This window comes from Spea bombifrons, chromosome 4 (assembly GCF_027358695.1).
Source record: "Spea bombifrons isolate aSpeBom1 chromosome 4, aSpeBom1.2.pri, whole genome shotgun sequence".
Lineage (NCBI taxonomy): Eukaryota > Metazoa > Chordata > Amphibia > Anura > Pelobatidae > Spea > Spea bombifrons.
Genome location: NC_071090.1, coordinates 5,800,991 through 5,813,800, shown reverse-complemented (window position 1 = coordinate 5,813,800; position 12,810 = coordinate 5,800,991). Strand labels below are relative to the sequence as shown.

Genomic DNA, 12,810 nt, shown 5'->3' with positions numbered 1-12,810 from the left:
AGCCCCTGTGCGGCCGTAATGGGCTTTTTTTCCGACACAGCATTCGCTCTCTCCCACCGCAGTCTTATTGCTTCCCTGCAATATGAACCCGCCGTCTCAATAAAGCTGACTCGGCAGTGTAAACATCATATTAAAATCTATTGTATTTCACTTTTTTTTTTTTTTTGCTCCACAGTCGCTGCTGTGATAAGAAAAGCTGCGGGAACAGAAATGAGACCCCCTCGGACCCGGTGATCATTGACAGGTCGGAATTTTTTATTCTTTATTTCTTTTCCGTCTTAAAAAAAAAATGCTCATTATAATAAAACACCTGCCTTGCGCCGTTCCGGGAGCAGGTATTATGTATATGAAAGCAGCAGTAGCGCTAAGGTACGCCAAAGCAGTAATAGCTGCAAAAGCACTCAGCCAGTCAACACCTACCCTGCCCTTGGGGACGTCGGCTAATTAATTTTTGCCCATTCTTGAACTGTACTTCCAGTTTATCATGACACGGCTAACAGCGCAGGATAAAATAGTTTTTTTTAAAAAATAGCAGCGGACCTGGGATCAACCTAGCTGGAGCCTGCTTTCATGGAATTAATTGTCATTTTTTTTTAACTGCCCCTCCGTACATCAAATTTTACAAAAAAAAAAAATGGCTTCAAAAATTTTTTTAGTAGCCCTGGCTACGTGACTGGTAGGATTTTTTCTTTTTTAAAAAAAAAAAAATATTAAAATAAATCCGGCACTGCTGCTTTCATTATGGAAATAGACAAGAGTATTTGCTGTAAGGGGTCTGAGCGATTTGTGAAGTTGGATACAAAAAAAAACATTTTATTTGAACAGAACTAAAGCTAAAAAAAAACGTTTCTTTTTTATACTATTATTCGTGGGTATGTTCGTATTGATGTTGACAGATCATAACAAGTTTTAGTGATTTTAATCCTGATTTTGTTGTTGGTTCCTTACTCTTTTATCCTCAGTGGGTTAGTGAAATGAGAGACTAGAAGTGTTGGGGGGTTCATAATTTCCAAGGCACCTATGAAATTCAAAATTTGTATTTCATTCATACAAAGAATTGAGAAAATATCTAAACTGTACGAATTCAAAGAGCAGTTAGGCTTTGACACATATTTAGGATCAGTTTCAGTGATATAAGGTAGACCCTTCCTTTTATAGGAACATGTCTGAGATGATACTATCCCCTTAAGAGCACTTCCTGTTCACAATCTGAGCAACAGGAAGTTGCAAAGGAAAATTGCATCCCCCATCCTCTTACAAAAAGGACACACGGTTTCGAATGTTATACACGATGTATATATGTCTTTTTATTTCTACCAGTCCATATATATATATTCTTTTTATATTTTACAAAGTTCCATTTTGTAAAGAAGGTTACATGAAGTATCTTCTCGACCATATTTATACCATATTTATTTTTTAGAATTAGATTTCTATGGAAGAGATTTTCCTTAATGTTATATGAATGTAAGTAGACGGGACATGTGGTTGATATTTGATATTTTAAAGCCGAAAGGTCAGGGGTTTCCTTAAGACATAGTAAAGCATTTGTATTTGGTGAAGAATTCACATTTTGTGGACCGGCACACGGTGTTATGAAGGGAACACATGGATCTCTTGAGGCTAATTATAACTTTAACTGCTGAGGCCTCTATATAGGCCAGCCCCAGTTATTTTAATATATTTTTATATAAATACTGCTGTTTGGATAGCACGCGATCGGTGTTTTATTTGCTGATCTCCAATTAAGTGAAATCCTCGCATTACAGTGGAACTAAACCCCTCTTTACAGCAGCAATTCTCGGCCACAAATTAATTTCTACTTTATCAAAGTTGCCTAAAGTGAGTTAAACTAAACTCAGCGTAAGAAATTGGACTCTATGGGCCATGGTTTTAATTTAACGGGCCCTCGCCATTAGCTGATCACTTATACACAGAACCTGCTTGAGCGGTCCGGTCTGGCCCCTTACACTATAATATTAAAGCATACACACATATATATGTACTTCCTATGTGTTCTTATTTAAGTCGGATTTAATATCAGCTTTACTGTATGTACTAAACATATATCAGTTGATTGTTTGAGCTGGGAGAGAGCGTTGCGTAGCGCTGGTCCATGTTTTTGTGACCAAAATCCCCCGAAAAGCATTATTTTTGCTAATTTTAGAGCATCGGACGTGAATTGTGAATCTACAGCCCTTTAAAAACTACAACGCCCATGATCCTTTGTGGTGACATCAGTCCATTGGGTTCCAATGTCCATTGAAGTTTATATTTGGTTCTATGAGATTCTAAATTATCGTTATTTTATGCGAAATATTTAAAGAATGATTAAGGGGAATTCATGGACAAAGCAACTTTTTTCTTTACTTTTTTAACTTTTTTTAACCTTGTAACCAGCGGTCGTGTTCTCTACACCATTATTATAGGAATCCATGAGAACTGAACACTGAATTACCGTCTTTTGCTTCTTTCACGTCATGCAAGGTAGCTGCGGGGAAGAATTTTTTAGTTATTAAAGGGAGAAGAGGCACCTTGCAGAGCCATTTCCATTCTTCTAGTGGCCACTTTGAATGAGATGCTGGCAATTAATTAGCAACCCATTGACACCAACAATCCCCTTGCCTAATAAATACATAGTAAATGAGCTTGTGAAGTCGTATACGCATGCTTTGAGCATTGAATATATTATAAGTCAAATTGGTAGATGTGGCTGCCAGTCAGGTCATGGAATATATCTGTCATCAGGTTCCAATGGTCAATTCAAGGCATTAATCTGTGAAAACCTCCCTTGGGGAGGAACGGTTTCAGACTTCTCAAAGCACAACCAGTCTACCTCTGTTTAGAAATTTAAAAAAAATAAAGGGGGGGGGTCGGCGACCCAGTTTCCTTTACATTCAACCCAAAAGACTAATAAGATCGCCCATTCGCTTTTACTTTTTGAAGATGTTTGTAAATACAATCTAAAGAGTTAAATTCATAAACTGAAATCCTGATTTAAAATTAAAAAAAATATTTAACTTTTAAAAACAAATATAATTATTACAAAGACATCCTCTAATAATAATGTGAATATAAATAGTAAGAAAAACCTAAAATAATTACGCATATACTTGTGAAAAAATTTAATAATAAGTAAGAAAAACCTAAAATAATTATGCATATAATACTTTCAAAAATATTTTCAAAATGATTTTTATGATTATTATTTTTTATGATTATAATTTTTTTAAAAAAATATTTATATAAGTACCAACAACGTGCACGATAAATTTGGAAATTAAACAAAAAAAAAAATAATTCAATTTTCAAGTAAAATTTTGACTTTAGTTATTTGCTTATTTTTCAGAGCCAGAACCTGGTGGCTCCATAGGGATCTTTATAAAACAGCTCCAGAGTTGGCCAGCTGGAAGCTTTTAGGAGTCATAGCTACTTGGCTTGTGGAAAACCAGAAACCAATTAGAAAAGTCAGATTTTAGAGTTCATTCGCCTGTTATTCGAGGAACTAGTAACACATGCATTTTAACCAGCACATTTTTTTCCCCGCTGGCTGGAAATCGTTATTTTTTTCCCAGGTTCGGATCTATGTACCTGGACGCACTTTTTGACCAGCAGAGGGTAAGCAATGCACTCTAACGGTTGGGCAATAAATCTGTATAACATATTGCAGATAGGGTTAACGGTTTGAGTGCGTTTCTTGGTGTAAATGGTAAATGGCAGCTACGGAGTGGGGTGACTGTGACCTGCCAGTGGCAGAAACCTGACTCAGCAGCTCTGTCATTAGCCCCGCGCTGGAGTTTGGAAACCGGATTGAGTTACCTGGATTGCATTAGTACACATTCTATTGTTGCTGCTTTGTTTCAGTCCCAGCGGAGCACTTAGAAAAAAACCCTTTTTTAAAGGGGCGAGGGGAGAGGGTTGCGGGGGTTAAAGTATTTGGGCCAAGAATAAGCACTTGTGGAGTTACGGAAAACAGGAAAACAAACAAAAACAGATTTTGTATTATTATAGTGTAAAACTTAACTGATAAGTACTATATAGCACCCCCAAATAAATTTGTCACTGCTTCATATATATAAAATATATATAAAATATATATATAAAAAATAAGTTAAAAAATAATATAAAATATATATAAAATGTATATATAAAAAATAAGTTAAAAAATAATATAAAATGTATATATAAAAAATAAGTAAAAAAAAAATATATATATTAAATAAAAATATCTTAAATAATAAAAAGAACTCACAATATTAAAAAAATAATAATAATGTGAAAATCTGTATTCTACATTTTTATTCTCTGTTAAGGATGATTTTTTTTCTGCACAGATCTTGATGTATAGATAAATATACTTTTTATTATAAACATGATTTTACAATGTTTTATTTCCTTGCCTCTCTGCTCCATTTTTTTTTTTTAACAATTGTTTTGTTTTTTTTGACTCGGTGAAATATTTTCCACCCTTCATTTCCGTTTTTAAGAATTCTTTTGGTCTATTTTGTTATGTTTTTTTGTCTTGCCGTTAATAGTTCCTGTATTAGCCTTTTCCCTGGATTTCCCACTAAGATTTTGCTAATTGGATGCCTCACCAAGCTATCCTGTTCTCATTAGCTATTTGCATTAACCCCTTTCCTCCTGTACTGAAGTGAATTAGAGGAACTTATTGTGGGCGCTTTAATGAACAAACTTATTTTCTACCATTTTTTTGAATGCACTTTTTTCATCTCTAAGGGAAGACATCTTTTTTGTTTTTCCTGGAAGATTTATTATATTGGAGGTTTTATAATAATTAGGACATCATTGGTTTCATTGTGAACAATGTCTACAAAACTTTATAATAATTGCCAGAATGCATATTACCGGTATATTAAAATGCTTCTAATATTAATATTATTCGCTCTTTGGACATTTAAATTTAACAGTAATCACTTAAAGGGATACTCCAGCATCATATGCAGAACCCCCCCCCCCATATGCATTTGTTCCGATCCCCAGCCCCATTTATTCTCCGGGCAGGAGTCATGTTCAGCCGAAAACATCTCTTTTGGAATCCTTTCCTGCGTCCAATCAATGGCAAGAATTGTGGGCCATAGTAGACTAGGGTGGCTAAAGCTTCAGAGCTGCAGCATCTTCCTCAGAAAAGTAATTATATATATATATATATATTTTATTTTTTATTTATGAAGAATACATATTAAAGTACTTTAATGTGAATTATTTATTAGTGAGGCTATCATGGATCATAAATTGTCCCTTTACATTTCCCACCAATCAGCCCCTAGCACCGTGTTCATATATATCTCCCACAATGCTCTCCGACTCCAATGATCACAGACTTTTTCTTTCAGATAACTCCTACATTAACCCTTAAAGAACTGAGTAGATGGGGGTGCCACTTAAAAACCCCCAGCCAGCCTTTTGGCCTTAACTAATCACTTTGTATCTCCGCATTCTAAGCTGCACGCTACGCCACGCACATGGCGCTGGAAAATCTCTCTGTTCTCTCGACGTTTTCGTTTTGACAGTAACCAAAATAGTCAGAAACGGTGCCGGCCTCGCATTCTTTGTTTATTGATTTTGGCAGAAGTGACTCAGTGCTTGGTCGAACAGGATGTCGTAGATAAAAATTCTGGGTGTATACTTGAAACAGCTATTTTTATTGCGGTGTGAAACAAGGAACAGATACTTGACGGTGTTAGGTGTGCGAACAAGGGACAGCCCTGACAGCTACGTCGTGATACCCAACGAGAGTTAATATGCCCCCAAGAGAAAATGTGGTCTCCAGTTGGAGTTGATGCCTTTCACTGGGCCAATGGAAAAAGATGTAAAGCTCCATGAGCTTTTGGACCTCAGAGGTATCTTCTTCAGATGGAATGAAGGTCTCTTAGTTTCCCTGGAATTCTGGAGTGGGGAAAGGGGAAAATTCATATGGAATAGCCCCATTAGTTTACAAATGGTGGCCACATGAAAATTTAGGGAATATCTATGTGGTGGCTCTGCTCGCCCATCTGGCAAAGGGCCTTGTTTGTGGACAGAGTCCGTTTTCGCTTACATTTGCTAATTCGGCCTACATTTCATACCGGCCAAAACCAGTGCTAAATTCCTTGGCTTTTCAAAAAAAAACCTGTAGGATATGTTCACGGAGACAGAGCATCTTTAAAACAAAAAGTATGAAATCGCTAGAGGGTTTGAGGGGCTATGACCAACGCCAACAACGGCACCGCAAATGATTTTACAGAGCGCTGCCCCCCCCGGCACCTACAAGTCGTCGAGAGTTAAACCTGAGCTTATTTTATACTCAACGCTAGGCTCAGTGAATTCGACGAAAGCCGCGTGAGCTCTGGCTCGCTGTGGCCTTAAGAATGGATCCGTCCACTAATTCCCGATACTTCCGATCCCGCCGGTCGAAAGTGCCGTCTAACGAGGCCATGATGTCATCCGAAAGGAGCCATTTCCGTGACATACATTCTCTACACCCATTAAAAGCGAGAAGGCATTCCGAGCAGCAAATCATATCCGAAGAGAGAGGGAGGAGATTTTTTTTTTTTTTCTTTTAAATTAAGTTCGGGATTGATTTAACATCCAAATTGTAACTCATATTTGAATTTAAAAGCTCTGCCATAAAATTTCGGAGCCGGAATGGAATAAATTGTGGTTTTATTACCTCGATGTATGTACCCGTGTCCTAACCTTTTTTCCTTACAGTTATTTTAGTTCAATAAATAAAACCTCATTAGTCTATTCCTATTTCAAAGAGTTTATTAAATTTTACAGGAGTAATTAGCATAAGCTGTGCTAATTTTTCCAGAAGACTAATGAGTGAGCTGCCTAATTAGGTTTGCAGAAGAAGTATCAAAAAAATAAAGCCGCCATTGCCGAAAGTAGATCAGGGAGTCGAATGCTTGTTTCAATGTTCAAGTTCCCCGTGAGCTGTTTTTGCCGTTCTAAGCTGTCATCAGATGCTCGTTTAGATATAAAGTCCCCAAACCATCAATCCGCCTTGTTAGGCATGTCTCCAATATGCCCAAACCCATTCTTGTGCTTTTAAGCGTTCAAATTCTGATGTAAGATACCAGATTTCTTACAAAACCACGCCGGTTCTAGAATTCCGGTCATAATTAACTTTGAGGCTAAACCCACTTTTCCGCGGGTGAGCAAAAAAATGGCTGCCAAATACTTTAGCAAATAAGGAGATAAAGGTACGTGGTTAATGATGGGACATCTGGAAGTGGGCAGGGGGCCAGGTGTTAAAAAGCAAACGGTTGGTTTATGGGGTATTAAACTTTGGCCAACGTCCTACTGTGGCAGCCTAAACAAGTCCCTCTAGGCTTGTCCCTGTCTGTCATCGTGGAGAATATGACCCCTTTTCTCTAGTTTTTCATTAATGAGGTAACGATGTAGACCCTGGCGCTTGTTTTTACAATGATGTGCCTCGTGGTGACCGCAGAAAACTCCAAAGGACCTCACGTGATGCACATCTGTCAATCACAGCTCTCCTCCATGGAGTCTGGAGTCAGCTCGAAGAAGGCGAGCAGTGATTGACAGCCGTGCCTCTCAAGAGGTTACTGCAGAAACTGGAGCTTTTCCTTTTCAGTGGATCTCGCGAGCAGAAGGAGAGGTAGAGATTCCCAGCTATACATATGTATATTTCCACAACCGGTATCAGGCAACATGCCCACGGCGATCAAAACATCATGGCAGCTGTAGTTCAAAAAGAGCTGGTTGGCCAAATGTTGCTTAGTCCTTAATTACCGATGCCCACCAGCTATCCATCTATCTATCTATATCTATCTATCTATCTATCTATCTATCTATCTATCTATCTATCTCTCTATCCATCTATCTATCTATCTATCTATCTATCTATCTATCTATCCATCTATCTATCCATCTATATATCTCTCTATCCATCTATCTATCTATCTATCTATCTATCTATCTATCTATCTATCTATCTCTCTATCCATCTATCCATCTATCTATCTCTCTATCCATCTATCTATCCATTATCTATCCATCCAGCTATCTATCTATCTATCTATCTATCTATCTATCTATCTATCTATCTATCTATCTATCTATCTATCTATCTATCTCTTTATCTCTCTATCTCTCTATCAATCTATCTATCTATCTATCTATCTATCTATCTATCTATCTCTCTATCCATCTATCTATCCATCTATCTATCTATCTGGCAACAAATTATCTGTTTCTACAAAATTTAAAAACATAGTCTATTAAAAACAGTTACAATGTTGGACAATATGGAGCTCCTTTGTACCCGCCGGAGCTCTGTATTAAGTAAACCCCTTGGAGTAACATGTGGGGTGTTGTAATTCCAGGCAAGACCTTCTTTTTTTGAAGGTTTCTTCTTGAGACACCCTGAGTCGGTAACACCCGTCGGTCGGAAGATGAATGCCTTTATAATTCAATAAAAAAGCGACGGCATTAGTAGATCCATCCCTAATAAGATATTGTCCAAGCTGATGCCATATGCCTCCAGAGCTTGACTCCTTTGATTTCTATCAATAAGATTATATCAAACACTCTAATCCTGAATCATTGACATGGATACAAAAGCCCAGCGACATCTAATAGATTCCTCTTAGCTTTGCCTTCCCTCTTGTTCCGTTTTTCCTTTTTTCTTCTCTCTCTCTCTCTTTTTTTTTTTTTTTTCCTCCCCTGACAAAAAGCTGACAGACACTCGGGGTCCAGTCCCGCATGGGGAGGGAGGGGGGGGAGGTTGATTCGCGCAGGATGAATGGGCCGACATCAGGCCGATAAGCTACAGAGCAAAGCACCTTAGATTAAAAGTAAACGGGAGTAAATCCAACTCGCTGTGACGCCCCCACCCTCGTCCTTTTTTTTATTGTTTCCTTTAACCGTTTCGCTGCCGAAAGAGGGGAAAAAAAATAAATCAACTGCCTTCGTTTCTTTGGAAAAGAGAAAAAAAACGTCAAGTATAAAGAGTCCATTTAAAGCTTTTTCTTTCCCCTGTTAGATTTCTTGTTCGCTTGACAAAAGTATCTGTCTTGTCTCTCATTGTCCTATTGTTGCTTTAAAATCCCCTTATTTGAAGACATAGAAGTGACTGGCAAATGGCTCTAAAGGCTAATGCGGGGCTTGACAAAAACTCAGACGTTATTCCTGGCAGTTTTATTATATCTATAGGGACCCTACAGATCAAGTTGTCCACTAAATACATTTGCCCGGTTGATAATGGACCTTAGGACCAAATCTGAGGCTAGTACCCTCAAACCGAATAAAGCAGGGGCCGTAATTCCGCTTCTGTTTTCGTGTCTGCTAGCTATACAACCAAAAAATGATTGACAGCCCTGCTTTTCACGAGGGTCCGAAGCAGCTGCATGGACATTTGGAGGATGGGTGGCCTTGTTGGCGAACTCCGCCAACCTAATTGACCTGAGTGTAGGGAGTCATTCTCTCCCGTCCTTGGTCCAAGTCAGTCTTTCGTATGCTGCATGGGACAGCAAAAATCTGTATAGATCCTTCATTTTCTGGGGAAAATATCTAGAAATCTAAACAGGTCAATATGTTAGTTCTGAAATGTAGTAAAAATACCCCCCCGTCCCCATCCCCACCTCCTCTCATGGTATTTTAGAGGTTAAATGTATCCCATGAAGTCGGACTTGCCTTGTGATCTGATCAAAGCTGCTTTTCTGGATTCCAGTCTCTGGGAATATAGATTAGATTACATTTTTCTGATCAGTTCATCTATGCCATCGATACCAAAACGCACGTCTCGTTTTAACAGTATCGTATTTACCGGCATTTTATTATATTTACACAATACTGACATTTCCGACCTACCACCGACACCCGAACCCCTTTCTAAGCATGGAGGTCACGTTAAGAGGACTTAGTGGAGGTCTTCGTGTTTCTCTTGCTCTCTGTTATGTATGAATATAAACTGGTAGATTGTACAACTTTCTTAAAATCTCTAGTTAACCTTTTTTGGTAAGAATTTATTAAAAAAAAAAGGAAATATTTTGGTTAGGAAAAGTGCATTTACGTAATTAACGTTCCAAAGTACCTCGCTAAGTGGGACTTTGAAAACAATTTGTTTGTCTAGAACTTCACAGGCAAGAAATGCTTCGAGATCCAAATCCAACTGAGATCTTGCCTTTCAAAAGATGAAGAGGAAACAAAGATTGAGGATGCATTTGAAGTTAAGCTTCTGTGATGCCTTCGTCCCTAATCCTTCTTCTGTATGTGCTGTTTATTGATCTTCTATCTTCATGACAAGAGCTCGCTTGGGTTTTCAAACCACACTTTTTTTTTTTAAAGTGTGTTGCTGTCAAGTTATAGGTTCGATAACGGGTTGTTATAGAGTTTTTTTGACTTGTAACCCTCATTGCTCTTAAGTGAACCCACCGAGTCTTTGCTACTCCGCATTTAATAAGTAGAGGAACCTGTTATTCTGCGTGGGGTTGAAGACACCTTCACGTTTTGGGGTTGCATGCCAGTAAGGTCTCTAGAAGAAGAAGGGTGAGATCTTTCCACGAAGACTGAAAACAAGTTCAATTTACATGAAAAGTAAGATATTGTGCAGAGGGCCGACTCTACCATTCAGGTTAACTAGGTGAGTTGTGGTTATGTTGTATGTTGTAGTCAAACTGTTAGAGATCCACCGAACCCACATAACCGCAACTCACCTAGGTAACCTGAATGGTAGATCAGCCATATCTTTTACTTTTCATGTAAATTGAACTTGTTTTCAGTCTTCGTGGAAAGATCTCACCCTTCTTCTAGAGACCTAATTGGCATGCAACCCCAAAACGTGAAGGTGTCTTCCAAGTAAGAACGTTTGAGCTTGTCCTACAGAATTGGTATGAACTGAGATCCTCCTTCTCATCCCTGAGTCACCATTTACTAAACTAACGCTAACGCCTATGTCTCCATTCTTTGTCTACATGGATCCGTTCTGCGTCATATCTCCTCTAGAGAGGACCATCTCCGCTCGATTATGGTCATCTGAGTTTTTTTTGGGTGACACAACGCGTTCCACGAACGCTTTCAACACAAACTGAAAACTTTTCCATCTAAGAGTATTCTTGTGTGGTGCCCTCAAATAACTCCACTTACTTCAGAATGTTGATGGCTCCGCACATGTAACAAGAACTCTTCGAGCTCTAAGTGGTATGGATATGAAGACCCCCCCCCAGATTTTACCAGGTATTCCTGTAAATAATGTTCTCATCTTCATAAGATGTATTCAGACAGCACAGGAGGGAGCAAACAAGATTTGCTTGTGTCTTAAGTGCCTCTTATTTACAGAAGATATGTTACATTATAGGCTTCCCATATCATTATCCCAGTAAACATTCATGCGCCGCATTAGCAAATGACTGGGGTGAAAATGCGGCACATTAAAAAAAAAATGAAAACACTAATTTTCTCAATTCCAACTCCTAGAAAACATTTCAGTCTAAATTTACCAAACTTTTGTTATTTTGCTCTCTGCAATTTCACCTGCTAGATGATACTAATCTGATTAGCATTCGGCAGCATTTCTTTCTTTCTTTTTTTTTTTTGTGTTGTTTTTCTGTTCTCGTGCAATCAAACTCTGAAAACGCATAATGGAAATAAGTTGTTTTCATTCTTTTGCCGGAAAAATATAGATCTTATTTTTTTTTTTTACACGCAGGAAAGTATTATTACTTTTCAAAGTCCCCCCCCCAAAAAAAATGGCCGCCTCGTAGAAGGCGACAGGCCAGCTTTTGTGTAATTGTTTGCGATAAGTGTCTTAAAAATAGAAAACTATTTTACCAATATATTTCATTATTTAGTCGATTTCCTGTCCTGAGGTGTTTCCTGCCCCTCCCCTCTCCCCCATGCTGTTATAAAAGCTGCCTCAACCAATCAGCAACAATCAGCAGAGTAGAGGGATAACTTTTAACCCGTGAGCTCCTTTACACAGATTTATTTAGTGTTCTGTAACGTAAAATGTAGGATTTGGGGAAAGTGACAGAAGCCGTTCGGTCTATCCTGCTAAGTACGTGACACGGACCTTCTTCTCCTTCTCTGTGGTTCTTATACAAACACCAGGATTTGCAAATTATTCAAGACATGTCTTTGAGTTCTGCCCAAATGTACACTGTCAGGTTCATAGCTGAATATATTTCCGACGACATCCGTCCAAGTGGCAGCGTATCTGATTGTAACTGTCAGACGGGGACTTTCTCGGTGTTCTCCGTCTCTCCAAGGAAGGCTGCTTTGTCTTTCTTCTCCAATAAGTCACCTCCCGTGAGCAATGATCAGTTTAATGGAGAGGCCACCCAAAAAAGGACTCCCTTCCACCTCCACGGAAGGGTGAGATAGCTCATATATAACAATTAACGCCTTGTTAACCCTTTGTCAACGTGCGAATGGAGCTGCTAATAAGAGGGAGATATGATGACATCAATTATAAAGCATGATGAGCAGACATTGTATACGTGCCCAGGCATTCTATACAATGACATTCTATACAATGAGCCTGGTTACTGTTCAGCATATTGTAAAAATTATATCAAATGATTCTAATGCAATGGTCTTATCACTAGCGCCACTGATGGATCTCTTCGATCAGCAGAAACATTCCTTTGGTTGCCATGGTCTTTACACCACCTTTTAAAGTTTGCACCAGTTGCTTTTTATACATAACCCCCATAATATAAAATATCAAGTTAAGGCAACCTTTGAAGTAAGAGGGGAAAAAAAAAACCCAACTCTATACGTATGTGAAAAAAGTGTATTATGGAAATTGGGGTAAACAATTACAATTAATGGATTAATAGTAAA

The 12,810-nt window shown here is 38.3% G+C and overlaps 1 protein-coding gene and 1 long non-coding RNA gene across 5 annotated transcripts in view; one reads left to right on the top strand and one right to left on the bottom strand.

Moving 5' to 3' along the window:
- Positions 1–12,810, top strand: part of EBF1 (EBF transcription factor 1) — a 166,225-nt gene that overhangs the window by 19,816 nt on the left and 133,599 nt on the right. For all 4 annotated transcript variants that reach the window (XM_053465655.1, XM_053465653.1, XM_053465654.1 and 1 more), the window contains exon 6: positions 176–244. In XM_053465655.1, the coding sequence (XP_053321630.1) occupies positions 176–244 (69 nt within the window). The remainder of the gene's footprint in view (positions 1–175; positions 245–12,810) is intronic.
- LOC128492927 (uncharacterized) overlaps positions 1–12,810 on the bottom strand; it is a 193,981-nt gene that overhangs the window by 146,766 nt on the left and 34,405 nt on the right. The gene's annotated exons all lie outside the window — the stretch shown is intronic.